The sequence below is a fragment of the Pelophylax lessonae genome (assembly GCF_965119305.1).
Source record: "Pelophylax lessonae genome assembly, chromosome: 13".
NCBI lineage: Eukaryota > Metazoa > Chordata > Amphibia > Anura > Ranidae > Pelophylax > Pelophylax lessonae.
The window spans coordinates 159826602-159848917 of NC_138780.1; the positions used below are offsets into that span (position 1 = coordinate 159826602).

The 22316-nt window shown below is 44.3% G+C and overlaps 1 protein-coding gene across 1 annotated transcript in view; it reads right to left on the reverse strand.

Annotated features, from left to right (window-relative positions):
- Positions 1–826: 826 nt before the first annotated feature.
- Positions 827–22316, reverse strand: part of TRMT61A (tRNA methyltransferase 61A) — a 68673-nt gene continuing 47183 nt past the window's right edge. Inside the window, exon 4 of the mRNA XM_082242765.1 lies at positions 827–1333. Within this exon, the coding sequence (XP_082098891.1) occupies positions 1020–1333 (314 nt within the window). The 3' untranslated portion in view covers positions 827–1019. The remainder of the gene's footprint in view (positions 1334–22316) is intronic.

The window sequence follows — 22316 nt, forward strand, 5'->3', positions numbered from 1 at the left end:
TCATATGCCAATCGCTGGGGGGTGTCAATACAGAGTTAATGACACCCCCAGATCAGTTCGCATATCGCAGTGCAAACTATCAGTTAGGACATGAATCGGATCGCATAGGTGTGAACCACCGTGCGATCCGATTCTGCTCTGCAGACCCAAAAAAGGGTCCTGTCCATGTTGTGTCAGAATCAAATGCGAATTCAGCCATACAACCTGTATGGCTGAATTTGCACCGCACAGACATGGCATGTGATTTTCAGAGCAGTGCGCTCCGAATCACATGAAATGTCTGTTATCACACTAATGTGAACCGGGGCTAATGGGCTTAAAGCGGTAGTATACTCCGCTTTTTAATTTTTACCTACAGGTAAGCCTATAATAAGGCCTACCTGTAGGTAAAATTAATATCTCCTAAACCTGCACGGTTTAGGAGATATTCACCCTGCATGCAGCCGCTGATACCAGCGACGCATGCACTCTGAAGGTCCGGTGTATCTTGCCGAAACTTCAGAGCTCCTAGCCGGAAAGTGAACTCCTGCGCGCATGCGCAGGAGTGACGTCATCGCGGCTCCGGCCACTCACAGCACCGGAGCCGCCGAACCTGGAAGAGATGCAGAGGCCCCCTCAGCGGTGTCCAGGCGACCGTGTGGGGGCTTCGTTCTAAGGCATTCAATATTGTGTTGTATGCGATGCATACTATCACATTATGCCATTTTCCCGCAGGGTTTTTTTTTTTTCTTTACACAGGGGATACAACCGCTTTAAACCAACAATCAAGCTGACGACATTTAAAAAAAAAAAAAGTAACTTTTATTATTTATACACAGTGGGAAAAAAATGGCTGCAGGAAGATGATTTGTCTATTTCTTGGCAGAGCTGCTGATGCGTACTGTAACTTTCCTGGTTCAGTCTCTGCCATTCAGCGTGAATGTGCTGTTTACATAAATGCATTCTTCAGCCGAGTCTGGCTATATATGGAGCTTTCTCCCCATAGATGTGCACAAGGCTCCCTGCTACAAAGGAAAATCCTAAAATAAACTCTTGGTGGCGAAGGTCAGGTACCCGGTGTGGCCCACCATTTCTCTGGGCGATACTCCGCTTTTAAACTGCACTGTGCCTGGCTGGGAAGTTTGGATCTGTTTGGATTTATCGGCATCTGAACTTTCTCCTTTCTCCTCTGCAGGCGTCCCGAAATCTGGGATCTGCAGACTGACACCTCTGACATCGTACACGCGCAGGAGGATCTCCAGGGTGCTGATCTCAGTGAAGCCATGTTCCTCCAGGGCTAGACAGGTTCTCTGTACTTGCTCTATGCATGGTGAGAAGGAGCACACTCTACCACCTGGAAAAAAAAGGTCCATTAATATATTCCATTTATTAAAAGTGTTTCAAACAAAATTGTGTTCTGGATACTTTTCTGCATGCGTGTTTTTGGTACATTTTTGATGCAGTCCAGTGCACCCCCCCCCCTTTTTTTTTTCTTCACCTTTAGGGCCAGTTCACACCATGTGCAGTCCAGTGCATCCCCCCCCTTTTTTTTTCTTCACCTTTAGGGCCAGTTCACACCATGTGCAGTCCAGTGCATTTGTTTTGTATCAAAAACGCATGGAAAGTAGGTTGTATGGTTTCCAATGGCACAATTCACACCAGTGCGTTCCAGTTCCAGAAAAATAAAAGTGGAACATGCAGCATTTTTTCTGCACCGAATTGTACTGGTAAAACGCATACAAAATGCACCAAAACTGCACTGAAACACATATGCCCCTATTTAAGGTGAAGACAAAAGAGGGGGGGGGGGGGATGCACTGGACTGCACCAAAAATGCGCATGCAGAAAAGCGTCCGGAATGCATCTGGACTGCATTTCTATGGTGTGAACTGGCTCTAAGTAAGGATGTGTGTTTCAGTGCATTTTTGGTGGGTTTAGGTGCGTTCCGGTGTGTTTTACCGCGTTCCAGTACAGTCTAGTTGAAAAAAATATGCAGCATGTTCTACTTTTTTTTCTAAAACTGGAACACACTGGAACTGACTGCACTGGTGTGAACTATGCCATTGAAAACCATATAACCTACTATCCATGCTCTTTTGAAGCAGAAAAAACACGCACTGGACTGCATGCGGTGTGAACTGCCCCTAAAGCAGCCTTTTTCAACCAGTAGGCCTTCAGCTGTCAGGGGTACCTTGACAAAATTCCTAGAAATTGCCCAAAAACTGTATACAAGTCAGCAGGTGAATCAAGCCTTCTCTATTAGTTACACAAAGCCACAGGTTTTCTTTGTGCACCATTACAACCTTCTACCTGCCAGTGTCCTAACAACCAATGGTGTCATCAGTAAGGAGGACTTCGGTCACCTGCCCCTCTTATTCAGCATCAGGGTTACATTAACCGAGAGAGAAGAGAAACATTGGAATACTAATCAGTACCAGTGTGCAAAGATGTATTTCCTTTGGAAGAATAAATCACCGCTAATGTTGAGTGTCCAATGCACGTGGATGTTGCTACATTATGCAAAACTGTTCGTATAGTTTTTAAAATTTTAGAATGGCGTCTCGATTAAAAAATGGTAAGAAACACTGCTTTAAAGCATAATTAAACCCTCTTATTCTTTACAGCTAAGGAAGCGGCCATCTTAGCCTCTGTCTGATCTGCAGTTGCCACCATACTGCACATGTGATCCATTATGACATAAGCCATTTGATGGTTTGACAGTTTGGTGAGAGCACAAGTACAAGTAATGTGACAGACTTGTGCGACTTGACAAGTCGTTCCCCATGTTTTCCAATGATAACCATTCATATATGCGCAATTTAAAGCGGAGTTCCACCTAAAAAAATACATAAAAATACCCCCGGGACAGTCAGGCTAGTGCATTCCACAATGGATAGCCTCTGAACTGTCCCGAGTTGCACTTACCTGCAAGAAGAAATACTTACCTTGAAAATGTATTGTCCAGCGCTGCCATCTCAGATGTGGGCAGCTTGGAGCCAGCGCGATCCTCTTCTGCGTCCTCTTCGGTCCCACGATGCACTGCACCGGCCCCGCTGTCACTTCCGGTGCGGGAGCGTCATCCCTCCACAGCTTCTGGGCATGCCCAGAAGCTGTTTAGAAGGGAATGATGCGCCCGCACAGGAACTGACGTCGGGGCCGGTGCAGGCGCATTGATTCCTGGGAGCGATAACATTCAGCTCCCAGCAATCATTGCAAGCCAGGAAGTGACGAATCACCCGTGGCCGCCGAGGGGAGGAAGAGGAAGTAAGGTAAGTATATTTTCTTCTAATCCAAGGTAAGTAAAAATAAAAAAAAAATGCGATTATCCATTTCTTTTTAAGGTGACCCGGACCAAGAAGATGGACAGAAGTGTAATTTTAGGGTGGAACTCCACTTTAAAGTTACAGCAACTTTAAAGTAGTTCTTGCACTACTTTGGGCCAACTTTCATGCAACTTGAGGGCCATAGACTTCAATGTTAACCCTCAGAAGTTGCATGGAAGTCGTACCTGAATGTTATATAATGCAACTTGTGTGCAACAGTTGTCCATTATTACTGGTCAAAGTCGTATCCAAGTTGCACCCATTCAAAGTTGCACTCCAACGTTGGCGCAACTTTGGAGTCGAACAAGTGTGAACAGAGCATTATCCTCCTTGGATGATATTTGATGTTATATTATAATTCATTTGGACCCTCTCTCCTCTCTTCCCACTTTTCTCCACTTGGTGCCACCCCCCCCCCCCCCACATCCCATCCTGCTCCCCACCCTCTTTTTAAATTTTTTCATTTGTTAATACGCAAGTCCTACTGCTTTGTCGGGTGCACTATGTCTCTGTACTGTGCTGTACCTGTGCTTCTGTATCCATCCATGTGAACTTTGGTGCTCTGCTGTATCATTTATTTATATCTACCTTTCTTTTTTTTACTGTGAAATGTTTTTGGTTGTTTTGGAAACCCTAATAAAAAGCTTCTGTAAAAAAAAATAAAAAATGGGACGGTCATCATTCAAGGCCTTGAAACAGTTTTGGGAAACCGTTAAATTACTGGGTTAAGTTCTGCATTAAAGCTGAGCTCAAGGTTAAAAAAAATTGCAAACAGGCAGGCTTTTTACTGCAATGTCTTTTCTGCAATAAAGTACAGTTCCCTGCCTATTCGCAATCCTCTGGGGAATGTACACGTAGCTGTGCATGCGCAGCTCAGTTTACATTCCAGGACACTACCAGTGTGCTGGGATGACTGCACTCCTGCGCTGTCCAATCAAAACGGCCAAAGACCAGCAGCTAGAAGAACCCAGGGAGAAGATGATGGGGCAAGTGTGGCACTTTGTGGGAGTTGGACCACTGGAAAAAAAAGCTGACTTAACATTAGTTGTGTTTTGAATAAGAATTTTCATTTTAGGGAAAATCGCTTGATTTTCTAGTGGGGTGAAATCAAGGTTTGTTTTCCAAAATAACAAGAAGATTTGAAGGAGCAGGATGGAAAATGTTTCTTGAAAGAATGCTTTTCTAACAGTGTAATAGGTTTTTGTTTGGGAAAGTAACCAAATTTTGAATGACATTCGTCAAGCCATCGAATGTACTGAGAATTTCTGTACGAATATACATATCAATTTTCTTTCGAAAATATACTAGTATATACCCAGCTTAAGGTAAGTATTTGTGCCTTCAGTTCCACCTCGCAATTAGCATTGTCAATCTACCATGCCAGCTTCTTCAGTTGGATGTTGGGCTGTCTATCAGCCAAAGGAAGCAACATTCTAAAACTTAGAATTCTGCAGAGGTGCTTGGTATCCACTCTTTAACCACTTCTCAATGCTAGCATGCTCATTTGAGCTGCAGCACAGTGGCCAACATCCTACAGTGGTTAAACAGGACAGGTTCCACTCAGAACAGGCCTCGCCATGGTCGAACAAACAAGTTAAGTGCACGTGTTCAGCGTCAAATATAGAGGTTGTCTTTGGGAAATAAACGTATGAGTGCTGCCAGCATTGCTGCAGAGGTAGAAGGGGTGGAGGGTCGGCCTGTCAGTGCTCAGACCATACGCCGCACACTGCATCAAACTGGTCTCCATGGCTGTCATCCTAGAAGGAAGCTTCTTATAAAGATGATGCACAAGAAAGCCCGCAAACAGTTTGCTGAAGACAATCAAACTAAGGACATGAATTACTGGAATCATGTCCTGTGGTCTGATGAGACCAAGATAAACTTATTTGGTTCAGATGGTGTCAAGCGTGTGTAGCGGCAACCAGGTGAGGAGTGCAAAGACAAGTGTGTCTTTCCTACAGTCAAGCATTGCGGTGGGAGTCTCATGATCTGGGGCTGCATGAGTGCTGTCGGCACTGGGGAGCTACAGCTCATTGAGGGAACCATAAATGCCAACATGTACTGTGACATACTGAAGAAGAGCATGATCCCCTCCCTTTAGAGACTGGGCCGCAAAGCAGTATTCCAACATGATAACGACCCCAAACACACCTCCAAGATGACCACTGCCTTGCTAAAGAAGCTGAGGGTAAAGGTGATGGACTGGCTAAGCATGTCTCCAGACCTAAACCCTATTGAGCATTTGCGAGGCATCCTCAAACAGAAGTTGGAGGAGCGCAAGATCTCTAACATCCACCAGCTCCGTGATGTCGTCATGGAGGAGTGGAAGAGGACTCCAGTGGCAACCTGTGAAGCTCTGGGGAACTCCATGCCCAAGAGGGTTAAGGCAGTGCTGGAAAATAATGGTGGCCACACAAAATATTGACACTTTGGGCCCAATTTGGACATTGTCACTTAGGGGTGTACTCACTTATGTTGCCAGCGGTTTAGACATTAATGGCTGTGTGTTGAGTTATTTTGAGGGGACAGCAAATTTACACTGTTAGAGCCGGTTCACACTATTACGACTTGCCAGGCGACTTGGTCAGCCTGGCAAGTCGCGCACCGTCAGGTCCATTGAGTAGTACAGGAGCCGTTCTAATAGGAGCGACACAAGTCGCTCCGACTTAGAAAAAGGTTCCTGTACTACTTCGGGGCGACCTGGAGGCGACTTGCATAGACATTCATTCTATGAAGTCCGTGCAAGTCGCACCGAAGTCGCGGTGTACGCGACTTCACAGGTCGCCCACTAAGTCGGAGCGACCTAATGTGAACGGGGGCTTATACAAGCTGTACACTCACTACTTTACTTTGTAGCAAAGTGTCACTTCTTCAGTGTTGTCACATGAAAAGATATAATAAAATATTTACAAAAATGTGAGGGGTGTACTCCCTTTTGTGAGATACTGTATAATATATATATATATATATATATATATATATATATATATATATATATATATATATATATATATATATATATATATATATATATATATATATATATATATATATATATATATATATATACACACACACACACACACAAACACTTATTTGAATTTTATGAAGCCTGATATTGACTAACTATTGCTTTTCTTCAGGCTCTAAAATGCTGCACAATACCCCCCCCCCCCCGCCAGTTATTTAGTAGGAGGCATTGTGAGTATTTTGAAGATCCCCACCCCCCCCCCCCACACATTTTTTTCCGCTAAGATGAAGTAAATTCAATTAGATTTTTATTTCAGAAAGTTGTCATTTTAGCAGATTTCTCCTAGCATGGGTATACTTACTATACTTCTACACCTCAAAACACCTTTGGCTATTCCTGTCTGGGGATGCCCCATGTGTGAGACTTTTTTTTGCCTAGTCAAATGGGGAACCCAAATTCCAAGGAGCATCTTCAGACTTTCAAGGGTTAAGAAACTAATAAATAAATTGGAAATAAATTCTCATTTTTGGAGACAGAGAAGCACCGGGACAGTAGAAACCCCCTGTGATGACCACATTCTGGACAGCAGACACTCCAAGGTGAAATATGTAAGCACGGGTGTGATCTGCAACACTGAAAACACTCACTGTTATCCGATAGAGGCGCTATGATTGGGTATTTAGGCACTGTGATTTCAACAGTAGAAAACTGAATATGCCACACAGAAACGTATACACGATATACACAATATTGTCAAAAGTATTGGGACCCCTGCCTTTACACACACATGAACTTTAATGGCATCCCAGTCTTAGTCCGTGGGGTTCAATATTGAGTTGTCCCACCCTTTGCAGCTGTAACAGCACAGCTTCAACTCTTCTGGGAAGGGTGCCCACAAGGGTTAGGAGTGTGTCCTAAACCATGAGAATGTTTGACCCCTCTGCTAGAAGCGCATTTGTGAGGTCAGGCACTGATGTAGGATGAGAAGGCCTGTCTCGCAGTCTCCGCTCTAATTCATTCCAACAGTGTTCTATCAGGTTGAGGTCAGGAATCTGTGCAAGCCAGTCAAGTTCCTTCACCCCAAACTTGCTCATCTATGTCTTTATGGACCTTGCTTTGTGCACTGGTCCAAATCATTTGGTGGAGGGGGATTATGGTGTGGGGTTGTTTTTCAGGGGTTGGGCTTGGCCCCTTAGTTCAAGTGAAGGGAACTCTTAAGGTGTCAGCATACCAGGATATTTTTGACAACTTCATGCTCCAAACCTTGTGGGAACAGTTTGGGGGTGGCCCCTTCCTGTTCCAACATGACTGCGCACCACTGCACAAAGCAAGGCCCATAAAGACATGGATGAGTGACTCGCGGAAAGGCTTCACAGAGTCTGCCTGCTCCTTTGTGACAGTTCTTAAATAGGTAATGGGTGGGGCCACCTGATAGCATCACCCCCTGTGATGTCACAGACCGATGCATGCTGGGTCGGTGATCCCACAAGGGGGCGGTGCCACCAGGTGAGGTTCCCAGGTGGCCCCACCCTAAGCTATTTAGGAACCTTTACATGGCAGAGAAGGCAGATGGCAGTAGCCTATGTCATGAACTGAGATTTTGTTTTCTTTTTTTGGGTCCGGCAGTGGCGGGAGGTGTCGCGATGGATGATGGATCTACATCGGTGAACATTGTTTTTTTATTTTTAGTAAAAGAATTGTCAAAAACTGTGTCTATGTTTTTATTTGGTTAATGAGTAGGGGTATAATGTACCCCATTTATTCACATGGATCCGTGGGCCCCCTTGTTAAAGAGGGCTTCCAGATTCCGATAAGCCGCCTGCCTGCAGTTTGCCACAATCACCGCCCAGGGTTGTGGGGAAGAGGCCTTTGGTTCAGTTATGATTCAGGAGAGGGGGGGCACTCGCTCATCCCCCCCCCTTTCCTGGCCTGCATGCTCGGATAAGGGTCTGGTATGCATTCTGGGGGGACCCGACAATTTTTTTTATTTTGGCTTGGGGTTCACCTTAAGCTGTCAGCTGGGAAGCCAGCTAGTGACTAATCCGTTGTTAAGGATGTGACAGCCAGCTTCCTGGTTGTTAAGGACGCCGGCGGCCTCTGCATTAAAAAAAAACACCAAAAACTCTGCTAAACGCTGGACACCAGCAGTTAGCGGAGTTTAGGAGACTTTAGTAGCGTTAAGGAGCTGTCAGCGTTTTTTTCTGCCAAAACGCTGCTGCTCCAGAACGTGATGGCCATGCAATTTTTTTTTTTTACAGCTTCTAAACCCCTATGCCATCTTAAGTGCCTAAAAGCCTATGTGTGTGTATAGACACAAAACATGGAGAGGTTTTTTGAAGCTGTAAAAAAAATAATAAAATGTGCGACGCTGCTAAAAGCGGCAGTAAAAAACACCCTTAAAAGGTAAAGTTGATCCAAGGAAATTGTCAAATTGGTTCATGCTTTGGTGGGTTTTTTTTTGCCTTCCTCTGGATCAACTATAGGTATAGGAGATCAGAGATTTTAATAATACCACTAAAATTAAATTAGATAAGGTGGACAAAGAAACCCACCTTAAAAAAGTAAAGAAATACACCAGGGATCTGCAGGATTTCAAAAATGGGCAGGTATTTTGTTGGCAAGCTACTATACCTATGATGTCTGTGACTGCAGGGCCTGACGTAGAGGCTCCTATGGAAGCTAGTACTAGTGTGGCAACTGGTGATCAGCAATCAGTTCCAAAGACTTCTGCCCCGGTCGTGAGACCAAAGGTCCAACGATGAGGACTATTACTGAATGGACAGGTCCACCAATTAAGGGAGCAAATAGGGAGAATAGAAATACTAATAATAATAAAAACAGAAGAGGCGTCACTCGAGGGAATTTACAACCAGTGGGAATACCCACCCATAACCAATACCAAGTGTTGGCCAATAGATCGAATGGTGAGAGTGAAGCCCCGGGAACCTAGAACCCCCCAGAATCATCCTGGACAGCCTTTTTTAGGGAGAGGCAGGGGGAGAGGTCGACATCGTCCCTACAACCGAAACCATCAATCGGACCGACAAACCCACAGGGAAAATACCTATCCCGACGGGGAGTACGGGCCGGGAGAAGGATACAGCACAAAAAAAAGGAGGGACTGGTGAATGAGGGCATCTTCAACATCAGTGATGTGAGTTTAACGAAAAATGAACTTCACATCTTAGACCAAGGACTCAAGTGTGCCCCGAAAAGGGCTATAAATAAATTTAATGTATATGTGGACACACACAAGTATATGCGTAAGCTGAACATTAAAAAGCATTTCTTGAACAACCCCATCACGTCCATTAGCAATAATGGAGGTGGAGGGGTTGTGAATAGTGGATTACGCAATAAATCTGTGTTCAATCCACCAGCTAACAATAATCAGTGTTTAGATGTGTTCAAGAACTTAGTAATACGTGATCTCCAGGCTCTACAACCTGGATATGAGGTAGAAAGGAGGTATAGCCATAAACAGGAGGGCCTGGAATCATTGGAGTCTAGGAAAGAAATTATCATACGCCCTGCAGATAAGGGTAGGGGGGGTTGTGATTATGAATGAGACATTCTACCATGATCAAATACAGGCGATGTTGAGTGATGATCTCACTTACACTAAACTACCAGGGGATCCTACTGCCAGTTTTGTCAGGGATTTAGAAATTCTGGTAGGCTTGGGATTTAGAGATGGTGTTTTAACAAAAAAGGAGAGGAATTTCTTACTTCCTAGTGCCTGTCGCATCCCTATCCTATACACACTGCCTAAAATTCATAAAAATCCGGACAACCCACCCCCACGCCCCATAGTTAATGGGATAGGGTCAGTTAACGCCAGACTTGGCCAATATCTGGATAAGTTCCTAAAAACTAGTGTGGTAAGGACTAAGGCATTTCTAAAGGACACGGCCGACCTCCTGCGGTCACTGGATGATGTGTTGTTGAGGGACGACTCGTCAGCCTTTCTGGTCATGGCTGATGTGTCGTCCCTCTACACCATCATTCAGCACGACGATGCGCTGTTGGCCCTTAATTGGGCTTTGAGCAGGAGGGATGACTTACCATGGGAGCAGAAGGTGTTCATACGGAGAGCCCTTGACTTTTGTTTAAGTCACAATTATTTCTGGTATGGAAGTAATTTCTTCAGCCAAAGGACTGGTGTAGCCATGGGCGCCAAATTTGCCCCCCAGTTTGGCCAACATATTTATGGCAGAGTGGGAGGACAAATTCGTGTTCAACACAGTCAGACCCGAATTAAGGTACTATCGTCGTTTTATAGACGATATTATCTTTATTTGGGAAGGGCCCGAACAAAACCTTGTGTCATTTATGCAACATCTTAACACAAATCAGAATAATATCAAACTGGACTTCCACTATAGTCAGAGTGAGATCCACTTCTTTGATGTAACGATTAGAAGGGAGGTGAATGTTCTAACCACCAAGGTATTTTTTAAGACCGCCGATCAAAATAGTTACTTCGCTATTCAGAGCGGCCATCACCCCAATTGGCTCAGGAACATTCCTAGAAGCCAATTTATGCGCGTTAGGCGCAATTGTACATCCACCACTGACTACATGGACCAGGTTGGAGTTCTGAAAGAGAGGTTTGTGGCCAAGGGGTATGAAGAACCTGTCTTGGATAGGGAAATTATCAGGATTCTGGAAGCACCAAGACCCTTGACCCCTAGATTACGAACTAGGGAAACTGACAATGACCCCAAACAGTGGAGTTTCCTCTCTGACTTCTCTAATGACTATAAGAAAGTAGAGGATATCTTCAGACAACACTGGCCGATACTTTTGATGGACAGGACCTTGGGCCCTGCCCTACCGAGCAAACCTTCCTGCATTTATCGAAGAGCCCCTAATTTCGGAGATCGTGTGGTGAGGAAAGTGATAGACCCACCTAAGATTTCTTTCTTCCCAGATCTGAAGGGGTCCTTCACGTGTGGGAGGTGCAGAGCGTGCACTCTGGCGCCGACCAACCTCAGAAGACGTGAGTCCTTTTCCGTCCCTGCTATTAATAAATCTTTCAAGATCAAATCACTTATCACATGCGACACTACGCATGTCGTTTATGGTCTTATGTGCCCATGCAAATTGGTGTACATAGGGAGGACCAAACGAACTTTTAAGATCCGAGTGGGAGAACACATTACCAACATAATAAATGGCGTACGAGAACATAATGTGCCAGCTCATTTCCGACAGCACCACCAGAGGGACCCCAGCAGCCTGTTATTTTGGGGCATTGAACGGGTCAATCCACCGTGGCGAGGGGCGAATTGGGTCAGGGAACTCTCAAAGTGCGAGACGAAGTGGATTTTCCTGACCCAATCCCTCGCTCCGGTCGGATTGAATTGGACATCAACTGTTTCATCAGTGATTCCTAATTTCTGGTTGTGTTTATTTATTGAGAATAGGAGGCCTGTCCCCGCTAGTAATTATGTTTTTAGCATGATTCGTTATTTATTCCTTTTCAACACCGTGTATAGTGTTTTAATATATATTTTAATAGTTGATATATTTTAACCATTTGATATTTTTAATTAGATATCTTATGTTTTTACATGTCTTTTTATATGCCGTATACATGAGATTTTATAACATGATTTTATGTATATGTATCGCTTAAGAATCAAGGTATACATTGGATATGCATACCGGGTTCTAGCTAGCAATATGGTTAAGCAGTTTGGGGCTACCGTATTGCACTATGGTTTGGTGTTTATGCATTCACCATTATTGATTGTAAGGAGAAGCGCAGGTAACGGGGCACCCAGAGAGACTATCTGCCTCTATAGGACTATCCGTGGATGACACATTAATGGGACTTCCTCTAGGTTCCCGGTGTCTGCAGAGGTGGTTGTAGTCTATTTCCGGGGTGAGGACTTAAGGGTTCTCTGAATGGTATTTACCTTCCGGTGTTACAGGGCTCGACGTCCTTCCGGTTGAACTGCTTACTCTGTGATTGGATGCTACGCCGTTGCGCGGAGCATAAATGGGTTGTGTGCGTCCTTCTGGCCGCGCCCCCAGTTGAAGTCAGGAAGTGACGAAACGCGTCGGGGCGTGGCCAGACGATGCACCCAATCGAGGCTGACGGCCGTGGAGGACTTCCAGGACTACCTGATTTGGCGTGGAGCCACATCTGTGTAGCAGTGAATGCCCACCGCAGTGGCCGCATACGAGTGTTGAGCTTACCGCTACTTTACTACAAGTGAGTGCAATGTACTTGGTTTTACTTCAATAAAATCAGTATCAGACGTATTGCACTAGTGGAGGTATATTCTTTATTTCCCACATACATGGGAAGAGTGAGAGAGTATAACTGAATTGAACCACGGACCATTCCTTGCTGGTGCCTGTCTAATCCTGTGGCTGCATGTTACAACGGGTGGATATACACATACGAGGTGGGCTCATTTATGAGAGTAAATGGGCATGGTGATCCGGTGAGTGGCCATTTCTTACCTTGCCCCTGCACTTGGTGGTGGATTAGAGGTGACCCTACCAGACTACACGGGACATTGATTATCCAGTAAAGTGGGTCTATATGATCATATGAGGAAGACTTAATCCTTTTACGGTCATCGGTGATCTGGTGGTCAATGGGACTGGTGTTTATCATACCACACTGATAATAACCTTGCTGGACTAGTCACTAAATGTTTTGAGGACTGTTTTCAGTAACCACACTACATTTTGGGTGATATCTGCAGTTTATTTTATGAGACATCTCAATGTTGTTTCTGCGCTACTATTCTTTCATTTAAATTTCTATCATCAAATATTTTCGTTATTTGTGCAAGTAGCAGCAATATTGGTATATACCGTTGCCAGCAGTTTGCTGGTGTTTCCTGAAGCGCGGAGATAGTTCTACAGTTTGGGCGGGAGGCTGAGGATTATTATTTAGTATAGGTATAGTATTGTATGACTTTTTTTTTGCTTTGTTAACTACTTCCGGCCCGCGCTAAAGCCAAAGTACGGCTACAGCGCGGGCTCTAATTTCTGGGAGGCCGTCTTTAAACGGCCTCCCAGTAACAGGCTCCCCGCGCGCTCCCGCGAGCGCGCATCGGGGAAAATCTGTGTTGGCCGTGTCCCTTGGACACAGCCAATCACAGATCGTGGTAAATGGCCACTGTGATTGGCCATGCAATGAGAGATGATCTCATATGTAAACATATGAGATCATCTCTCATCGCCAGCTCTCCTTCCTCACACAGAGACTGCGTGTGAGGAAGGAGCAGAGCCGATCAGCGCTTAGGGGACAAAGAAAAATGTAATCAGGGCACTGATCACCAGTGCCCTGATTACAAAAGAGGTAAATAAAATAACACATGTGCCCACCATCAGTGCCCACAGTGCCCCCCATCAGTGCCCATAGTGCTGCCAGTCAGTGCCCATCAGTGCCTGCTCATCTAGGCACTGATGGGCACTGACTAGCAGCACTATGGGCACTGAGTGTGGGCACTGATGGTGCTGCCCATCAGTGCCGCCCGTCAGTGCTCGTCAGTGCCACCCATCAGTGTCCAGCAGTGCCGCCTCTTCGTGCCTATCAGTGCCGCCTCAGTGCCACCTCTCAGTGCTCATCAGTGCCACCTATCAGTGCTCATCAGTGCGGCATATTAGTACCTCCTCATCAGTGCCACCTCATCAGTGCCCATCAGTGCAGCCTATCAGTGCCCATCAGTGACGCCTCATCAGCGCACATCAGTGAAGGAGAAAAAATTTATTTTCAAAATTTACTCGCAGAAAATAAAAACTTTTTTTTTTTCAAAATTTTCTGTCTTTTTTCTTGTAAGAAATAAAAAACCCAGAGATGATTAAATACCACCAAAAGAAAGCTCTATTTGTGTGAAAAAAATGATAAAAATTTCATATGGGTACAGTGTAGCATGACCGCGCAATTGTCATTCAAAGCGTGAGAGCGCTGAAAGCTGAAAATTGGCCTGGGCAGGAAGGGGGTTAAAGTGCCCGGTAGGCAAGTGGTCAAAGGATATATATATATATATATACACACACACACACACAAGTGCCCGGTAGGCAAGTGGTTAAAGGAGATAGATATATATATATATATATATATATATTCCCCCCTTTCCCCTTTATTATTGTTTGAACTAAATGAACTTGTGTATTTTTTCAACCAGGTAAATGGAAAATAGTGCTGGACCCATAGGGTTATCTTGCTGGTATTGATGTCTTAAAGTATTTATGTTGATGTAAAATGTAGATCTGGTACTGGGCAGGCAAATTCTACACTCCAGAGAATCTTTTCAGACTACTAGGCTGCATGGCTTATAGTGTAAAGTAAGAAAAATGTAAATTGAAGTGACACACTACTGCTAAGAGGTCCAGATACAACTATATTCCGATAAAAGTTTTTTCAGTGTGAATTACAAGCATTGGCCTTCTAGAGGGTTATTAGGCTGCCAAACAAGCTGCTGCCAGGCTTGTAATTGTATTTCACACTGGAAAAACCCTGATCAAGGGGGTACTTTTGGACCCCTGAAACACATTGGATACTTTTTGGATTATACCCCTAATTTATCGGAATTGGGTTGGGTTGTATCTGGACCTCATAGCAGTGCTGTGGTGCTTCAATTTCAATTTTTGTTACATAATATCTGCAGACACAGAGTGCCAGACGCCACAATCAAAATCATTGAGATTCAGTGTCTGAACATCAAAACTGCTTTTATTTTCCTAAAAAAGACTGCTTTATGCTTTGCATGTCAGATAGTTTTGTGGTGTTTCAGTTCTGCCTTTTCATCAACATAATAATTAATGATATTTCTACTTGACATGCAATGACATGCAAAAACACATACCTAGAACAGTGCTCCTGGAATGCCCAAGGCAATTTCTAAAAGAACTCCAGGAAAATCTGAATAAGAAAAATAACCCTGGACGTGTAGGACGTGCGCTGCCTGAAGTTTCCGATTGAATTAGGTTTTGACTAACGTGTTCTTCAGCTTCCAGGGACTAGTGGTAGCCAGCAGGAGTACGCTCACACGGTACATCATTCAAGACAATTTGTTTTATATTTAATAAAGCAAGCCTAAATAAAGTCCCTTTATTACTTGGATGACCTGCAAAGCTCAGCTCCCGACTGCAAAACCGCCATCCCGAAGATATAGTACTATGTGTCTGTGGCCACATCTCCCAGGCTACACTGTAATAAATAGGCAGCCAATACAGCGACTGGTAATTACAAATTTATACAACAGCAACCAAGCAATAGATATTCCAGTCACTGAGCACAGCTAAAAACCACAGCAGGACTGGAATAAACGGTAAACTTCACAAAGCACAGGCAGGACTAATGAGAACTAATAATCTAAATAAAATCTAGTGCCAGCTAATAAAGAAGACTTCAACAGATTTACTACACTCATATTTATAAAATTACAAGATAAATTTGTCTGGCAGAAAACGTATTTATCTTTTCAAAGAATGTGCTTGTTAAAGGGCCTGTGTACCCAAAACTGATATTCTTGTCATAGGAAAATCCTTTGGATTGTTTTGGACAATTGTTTCTTCAAGGGCTTAACAAATTTGCTTAGAATCTAGGAGCCAGCTAAAAAAAAGTTAGGAGCCTTTTTTTTTTCCTTTGCCCAGCGCATGCGTTTTAAATTATAATTAAAACGCATGCACTGAAACAGCGACCATCGCACACATGTAAGGTATCACCGCAAACATCAGATCTTGGGCAGAAACTATGTACAGCACTTGGATAAATAATTTCTCAGGGTCTGATGAGGAAGCCGCAGCTGTTCACTATGAACGGCTGCAGCTTCCCCATCAGACCCTGAGACAAGAATAGTATACCGCGGGTAGGGTGGGACAAATTTAGATGTGGGGGGGACCCTATTTTAGTCTTGCCTAGGGCAGAACAAAACCAAAATACCCCACTGATCAGGGGGCAGAACTAATATGAGAAAACAATGCCCTGCTTCATTACAAAGAGGGCCACCCTGACACAAACAGGGCATGGTACTACTTACAGGCAACACCGACGACTAGTCCTCTGTCTGCCTGCACACCTTCCTCTTTAAAGTGGAACTTTATGCAATCTATAAAAAATGGGCAAGCCGGCAGGATTTTTAATGCAGAAGAGACATGCTGCATTAAAAACTTACCTACCTGCCAGAGAGCTGTGCAGATGCGGCAATTCCGGAGCCAACTAAACTCCTGTGCATGTGCAGGAGTGACGTCACATCGCTCCAGCCAATGAAAGTGGCCAATGCGTGATACCTGGAAGCTGCTCAAAGATGTCAGCAGCCGGCGGGGAGCACCAGGACGTTGCATCCCTGGAGCCAAGGTGAGTATAGTTCCGCTTTAAAGCCACCCAGGGGTTAGAGAACTAAAACGCAACTGTTGTATCTCCATTACAAGAAGTATTATATAATATCTATCACTGCTGTAAAACAGAATACATACCAGAGTATAATCTGTGCTCGGCAACAAGATCTATTTCTTCACATGAATATGATTCTTTGGTAAGAACTGTACAAAGGGGCAGGATGATTCCAGTCACATTAGTGTGAGCTTTTGATCAAAGTCTAATCCGTAGACTTGTGGAGGGTTTAATCAAAGAAATTACTGTTCAGCTTATACGCAGTTCTGTTCGCCCAAATAAAAAACACACTCAAGTCTGATAGCAAGCCAAAAACAAAAATTGCAGTGACGTGATGACTATTTACTAACAAAATACAAATTTTATGGATTTTCTCGATCTTGGCAACCTTCTAAAAGCAATAAAACAATTGTTAAAGAGACCTTTTCGCCAATTGTTTATTTCCACAGATGTACTGTGACAGAATGGACCCACACTGTTCTTGAGTGCTTCCGTCAGAATACCGCTTCCTCCAGTCTTGAACATAGATATCAGATATTATAGCCGCACCATACAAGACTAGCCGACAACTTAGCTTGTATGAGATCTGGAACTGTTTATTGAACAAACTCACACAGAATATATACCACACAGGAGGACACCCCCCCCCCCCCTCCTTATCATATTACCCTAACAATACAAACTGTAATCAGATCATACTACCCCAATAATACAAACTGTAATCAGAAACATAAGTAAAATGCGTTAATTAACTAGTCACTTAACCCAGCCTGGATGACTAGACTTTTCGGCCCCTACAACAGCGAATACAAAGGACACATTATTACAAGTATAAACACATCCCACAAGGATTTTCTAGCAGAGACAATAAGGTGTTCCAATTAACCATGGGAGGCACAGTGGTGTAGTGGTTAGCACTTTTGCCTAGCAGCAAAAGGGTAACTGGTTAGAATCCCAACCATGACACTACCTGCCTGGAGTTTGCATGTTCTCCCTGTGCCTGCGTGGGTTTCCTCTGAGTACTCGGGTTTCCTCCCACATTCCAAAGACATGATGGTAGGTTAATTGGCTCCTGTCTAAATTGGCCCTAGTATGTGTATGTATGACTGTGAGTTAGGGACCTTAGATTGTAAGCTCCTTGAGTTTAGGCACTGATATGAATGTACAATGTATACGTAAAGCGCTGTGTAAATTGACAGTGCTATACAAGTACCTGAAATAATAATAACCATGGAATCCATATCTAAGCAATGCTTTGATTATTCAGGAGTCACAGACTTCATGGCAACAGGCTATATGGCAAAGCTCATACAATGATACATTAATTCCACGGTATCAGAATGATGTATCATAGTTTTCTTCAGGGGTATTGTGGATAAATATTACTGTCCCATTTGAAGTAATCCAAACCATATTCTCAGTGACCAATAAGTAGTTGTCCATCATATTCTCGGTCACCCTGTGTCCCTAATAGACACAGGATGACTTACACATAAGAAGGACCTGGGGAGCGAAGACAGCCGCTATGGCTCTCTCTGATCTCATTTAGGCATCATTCACATGGGCAGCAGGTTCTACCACCCTCTGAAAAAAGGATGTGCTTTGGACTTCTGTACAGACCACAATTGACAGCTGGTTTACAGGCTTTCAAGAGGCATTACTGCCTCCTCCTAAATAAGGACTTCACATTATGCCACAACCCCCAAGTGGATGGCACATGGATGCGGCATGGTCCCATTGACTTAAAAGGTTAAGTCTGATAGGCAGTTCTCCTTGTCAAACTCAATATGTCGAGTTAAAATTGCCAAGATGGGAAGCATCGTGTCAGCGGCAATGAGAACTCACTAGGACAGTGGACCTACGTTTTTCTCTGCTGGAGTTAAGTAGCATTTATAGGTTTATTCACTCTCTTGAATTGGCCTATTTATAGATATCAAAAGTGAAATAAATAAAAGTGACAGAAAATCTGAAAATCTTCCTAAGGGAATACTAACTCTGGTGACAACCAGGGATTCCCTAACTTTGGAGGGATTTCCTCTCACTTCCTATTTTGGCTATTGTACAGGAAGTGCAGAGAAATCTCCCCAATGAGTCAAAAAAGGGCAAAAAAAAAAAAAAGACCGCTTATAACCCTCCTTTACTCAATCCAAAATTTAAAAAAAATGGTTATGCCTTTAGTTCTACTTTAAAGAGGATCCTTACCCTAGAACGGAAAAATGAGCAGCTACAAATACATTAAATAAAGGACATTTACCTGTCCAAGGATCCAGCTCTGTCCACACCCAGGCTGATTCTTTGCTGGTCTTTGGGTCCCTGGCATATTTAAGTGTGGGAAGCCGGCTGCAACTCCTTGTGGCTTCACACCCGGCTTCCTGCTGTGCTTTGTGAATGATCCCGCAGTGTTCTGGGACCTGGGATATGTCCCAGAAGGCTGCGAGCAAAGCGAGGTGGGACCAAACTTCTGCTTGGATCGCCCAGGCCAGTAATGGCGAGCCTTGGCACCCAGGATATTTTGAAACTACATTTCCCATGATGCTCAAGTACACTACAGAGTGCATTAGCATCATGGGAAATGTAGTTCCAAAACATCTGGGGTGCCAAGGTTTGCCATCACTGGCCTAGGTGATCCAGGCGGATTTTGGAACTACATTTCCCCATGATGCTCAAGTACACTACAGAGTGCATTAGCATCATGGGAAATGTAGTTCCAAAACATCTGGGGTGCCAAGGTTTGCCATCACTGGCCTAGGCGATCCAGGTGGATGAAGGAACGGAGACCTGTCAATACCACATACCCCCTCCCCCCCAAAAAAAAATAAAGTGCCAAAATATGAAGAGGAGGGGGAAGGGGGCAGAAAAACGGAATTTTTGTAAAATCTTACCTGTAAAATTCCTTTCTCTGAGTCCTCCGACAGTCGCCGCCTCTTCATATTCGTCACATATGGGGTATTAGACTTTGCTCCGAAGGAGTAGCTAGGCAACAGAATATGTTAACATTAAAGCTTTTAACATATCCCACCCTCAAGGGGTGGTCCCCTCAGTCAATACCCTCCTACTTCCTGCAACCATATCTCAGTTTCAGTGGAATAGCAGTAGAGTATACAACCAAACCCCAAAAAGAGGGGCGGGGGCGGCGACTGTCGGAGGACTCAGAGAAAGGAATTTTACAGGTAAGATTTTTACAAAAATTCAGTTTTCTCTTACGTCCTCCGACAGTCGCCGCCTCTTCATATTCGTCACATATGGGGACGTCCCAAAGCAGTGCAAACATAAGGGGTGGGAAACGCATCCGGGCCGAAAGGCAACGCAGTCTCCGCATCAAAGAAAGGAACCTTACCAAAGGAAGGAAACCAGCTGGGCTACAGGAAAAATAATTGCTCAACAGGAGCAACAACCCAGGAAAAGACAAAGAACCAGGGGATAAAAAACTTATCCCAACAGCCAGAGGTCCCCAACAAGGGACCCTAGGGAATCGCCGCACTAAGAACCTTGCGGCCAAAAGAAGCATCCGCCAATGCCGGAACATCTACTTTGTAGAATTTTGTGAAAGTGTGTACGGTCGACCAGGTCGCAGCCTTACACACCTGGGCTACAGAAGCCCCATGACGACAGGCCCAAGACGTACTCAGAGATCTAGTAGAGTGCGCCTTCACAGGCACAGGGGGAACCTTCCCCTGCAAGGCATACGCCTGTTCAATGGTCTGCCTGATCCTCCTGACAAGCTAGACATTGAAACTGAGATATGGTTGCAGGAAGTAGGAGGGTATTGACTGAGGGGACCACCCCTTGAGGGTGGGATATGTTAAAAGCTTTAATGTTAACATATTCTGTTGCCTAGCTACTCCTTCGGAGCAAAGTCTAATACCCCATATGTGACGAATATGAAGAGGCGGCGACTGTCGGAGGACATAAGAGAAAGTGGAACTTTCCTTTTCGGGTGAACTTCTGCTTTAAACCTTAACTTTGGCATCCATTCACAAACCTAACAGAGCCTGACCTACATAAGTGAATATACAGTATAGTGAATGAGATTGAACAAAGGCCATTGTAGCAAAGTGTTTCCTAGCAGACACTCCTTGAGTCGTCAATGGTTAGCAAGTGAGAAAGATCTGCAGGAAACGTCATTTGAATACCACAAGACAATACACGTTTTGTCTTTTCAGAATTGCATTAATTATGAAGAGAAATTGAAGCATTCATGCGGGATTCTTTCAGTTGATGGACTCTGGCCTTTAACAGGCCGCAGACAAGAAATCCTGCTTGTGTATCTAATCTGTTCCTCTTACAATTATATTTATTACCATGCCACTTAACATTTACTTTTCGGGCTTGTTCACACTTGACTAAATTTACAATGCTTAACAATGGCGTCAAAGAGCTTTAGTATGGAGACCTTTACAAGCGCTGAAAACGCTCCCTAAACCCCCTATGCGCGGTTTTGAAGCGTTTGATGAGCGTTAAGGCGCATTAAAACTGCTCAAAAATGGAAAGTGACAAAAATAAACAAATTTTAAAATGCCCTGCAAACGCCTGCCAGAGTTTATGCTGGGCTTTACTGTAGATTTGAATGGGCGGCGTTGAAGGACAAACACCTCCTGACTCGACACGAGGCTTGAATTTTGAAGCGACGCTAACGTTTCACGTTAACGCTAACGTAAACGTTAACAGCACTATGTGCTGTACATTGTATCATTTGCATAGGCATTTGCAGGGCGAATTTAACGCCCCTCGAACGCCTGCTTTAATGCCAGTATAAACTCTTAAAGAGTCAGTCCACCTAAATTTGGAATTCCAGCTTTGGTTAGATACTGGCAGGCTGAATAAAACATCAACTTCTTATCCATCTTAATGACAGACATCTCAGATACACTGTATTGTCAAAAGTATTGGGACGCCTGCCTTTACATGCACATGAACTTTAATGGCATCCCAGTCTTAGTCCATAGGGTTCAATATTGAGTTGGCCCACCCTTTGCAGCTATAACCGCTTCAACTCTTCTGGGAAGGCTGTCCGCAAGGTTTAGGAGTGTGTCTATGGTAATGTTTTACCATTCTTCCACAAGCGCTTTTGTGAGGTCAGGCACTGATGTTGGACAAGAAGGCCTAGCTCGCAATCTGAGCTTTAATTAATCCCAAAGGTGTTCAATTGGGTTGGGATGTCATTAAAGCACCCTCTGCGGCTGATGACATCCTGCTGCTCAGCATCACCACCCTGTGATCTGGATATCAAGGCTACCACATTGATTCGAGGCTCCCATTGCCAAGGCTACCACCCTGACTCGAGGCTGCCACTCCCGAGGCTACTATCTTGAACCAAGGCTCCCATTTCTGCATCTCCTGATGCTGAGAAACAGCAGCACAGGAAGGATGATTTCGTACAGAGTGGAGAGGGTGGACTGTGTACATGCGTCCCCCTGCGGCTGGTCCAGGAACCGTGAGTTATCTCCAGCGAGGAACAGTACTACCTGTCCACACGTCACATTGATGTGAACTGACGATTACATCGCCAGTGTGATCAGATTACTCAATGTACCTGACACTGCACGGATTTGCCTCATTCAACCAGGAATTGCATGTATCAATATGCACAACACAGACTGTCATAGGTTAAACTGAACCCATCCCTTACATTCAACAAAATTGCAGATACTTGCACTAGTGAATCGCTGTAAAGAAC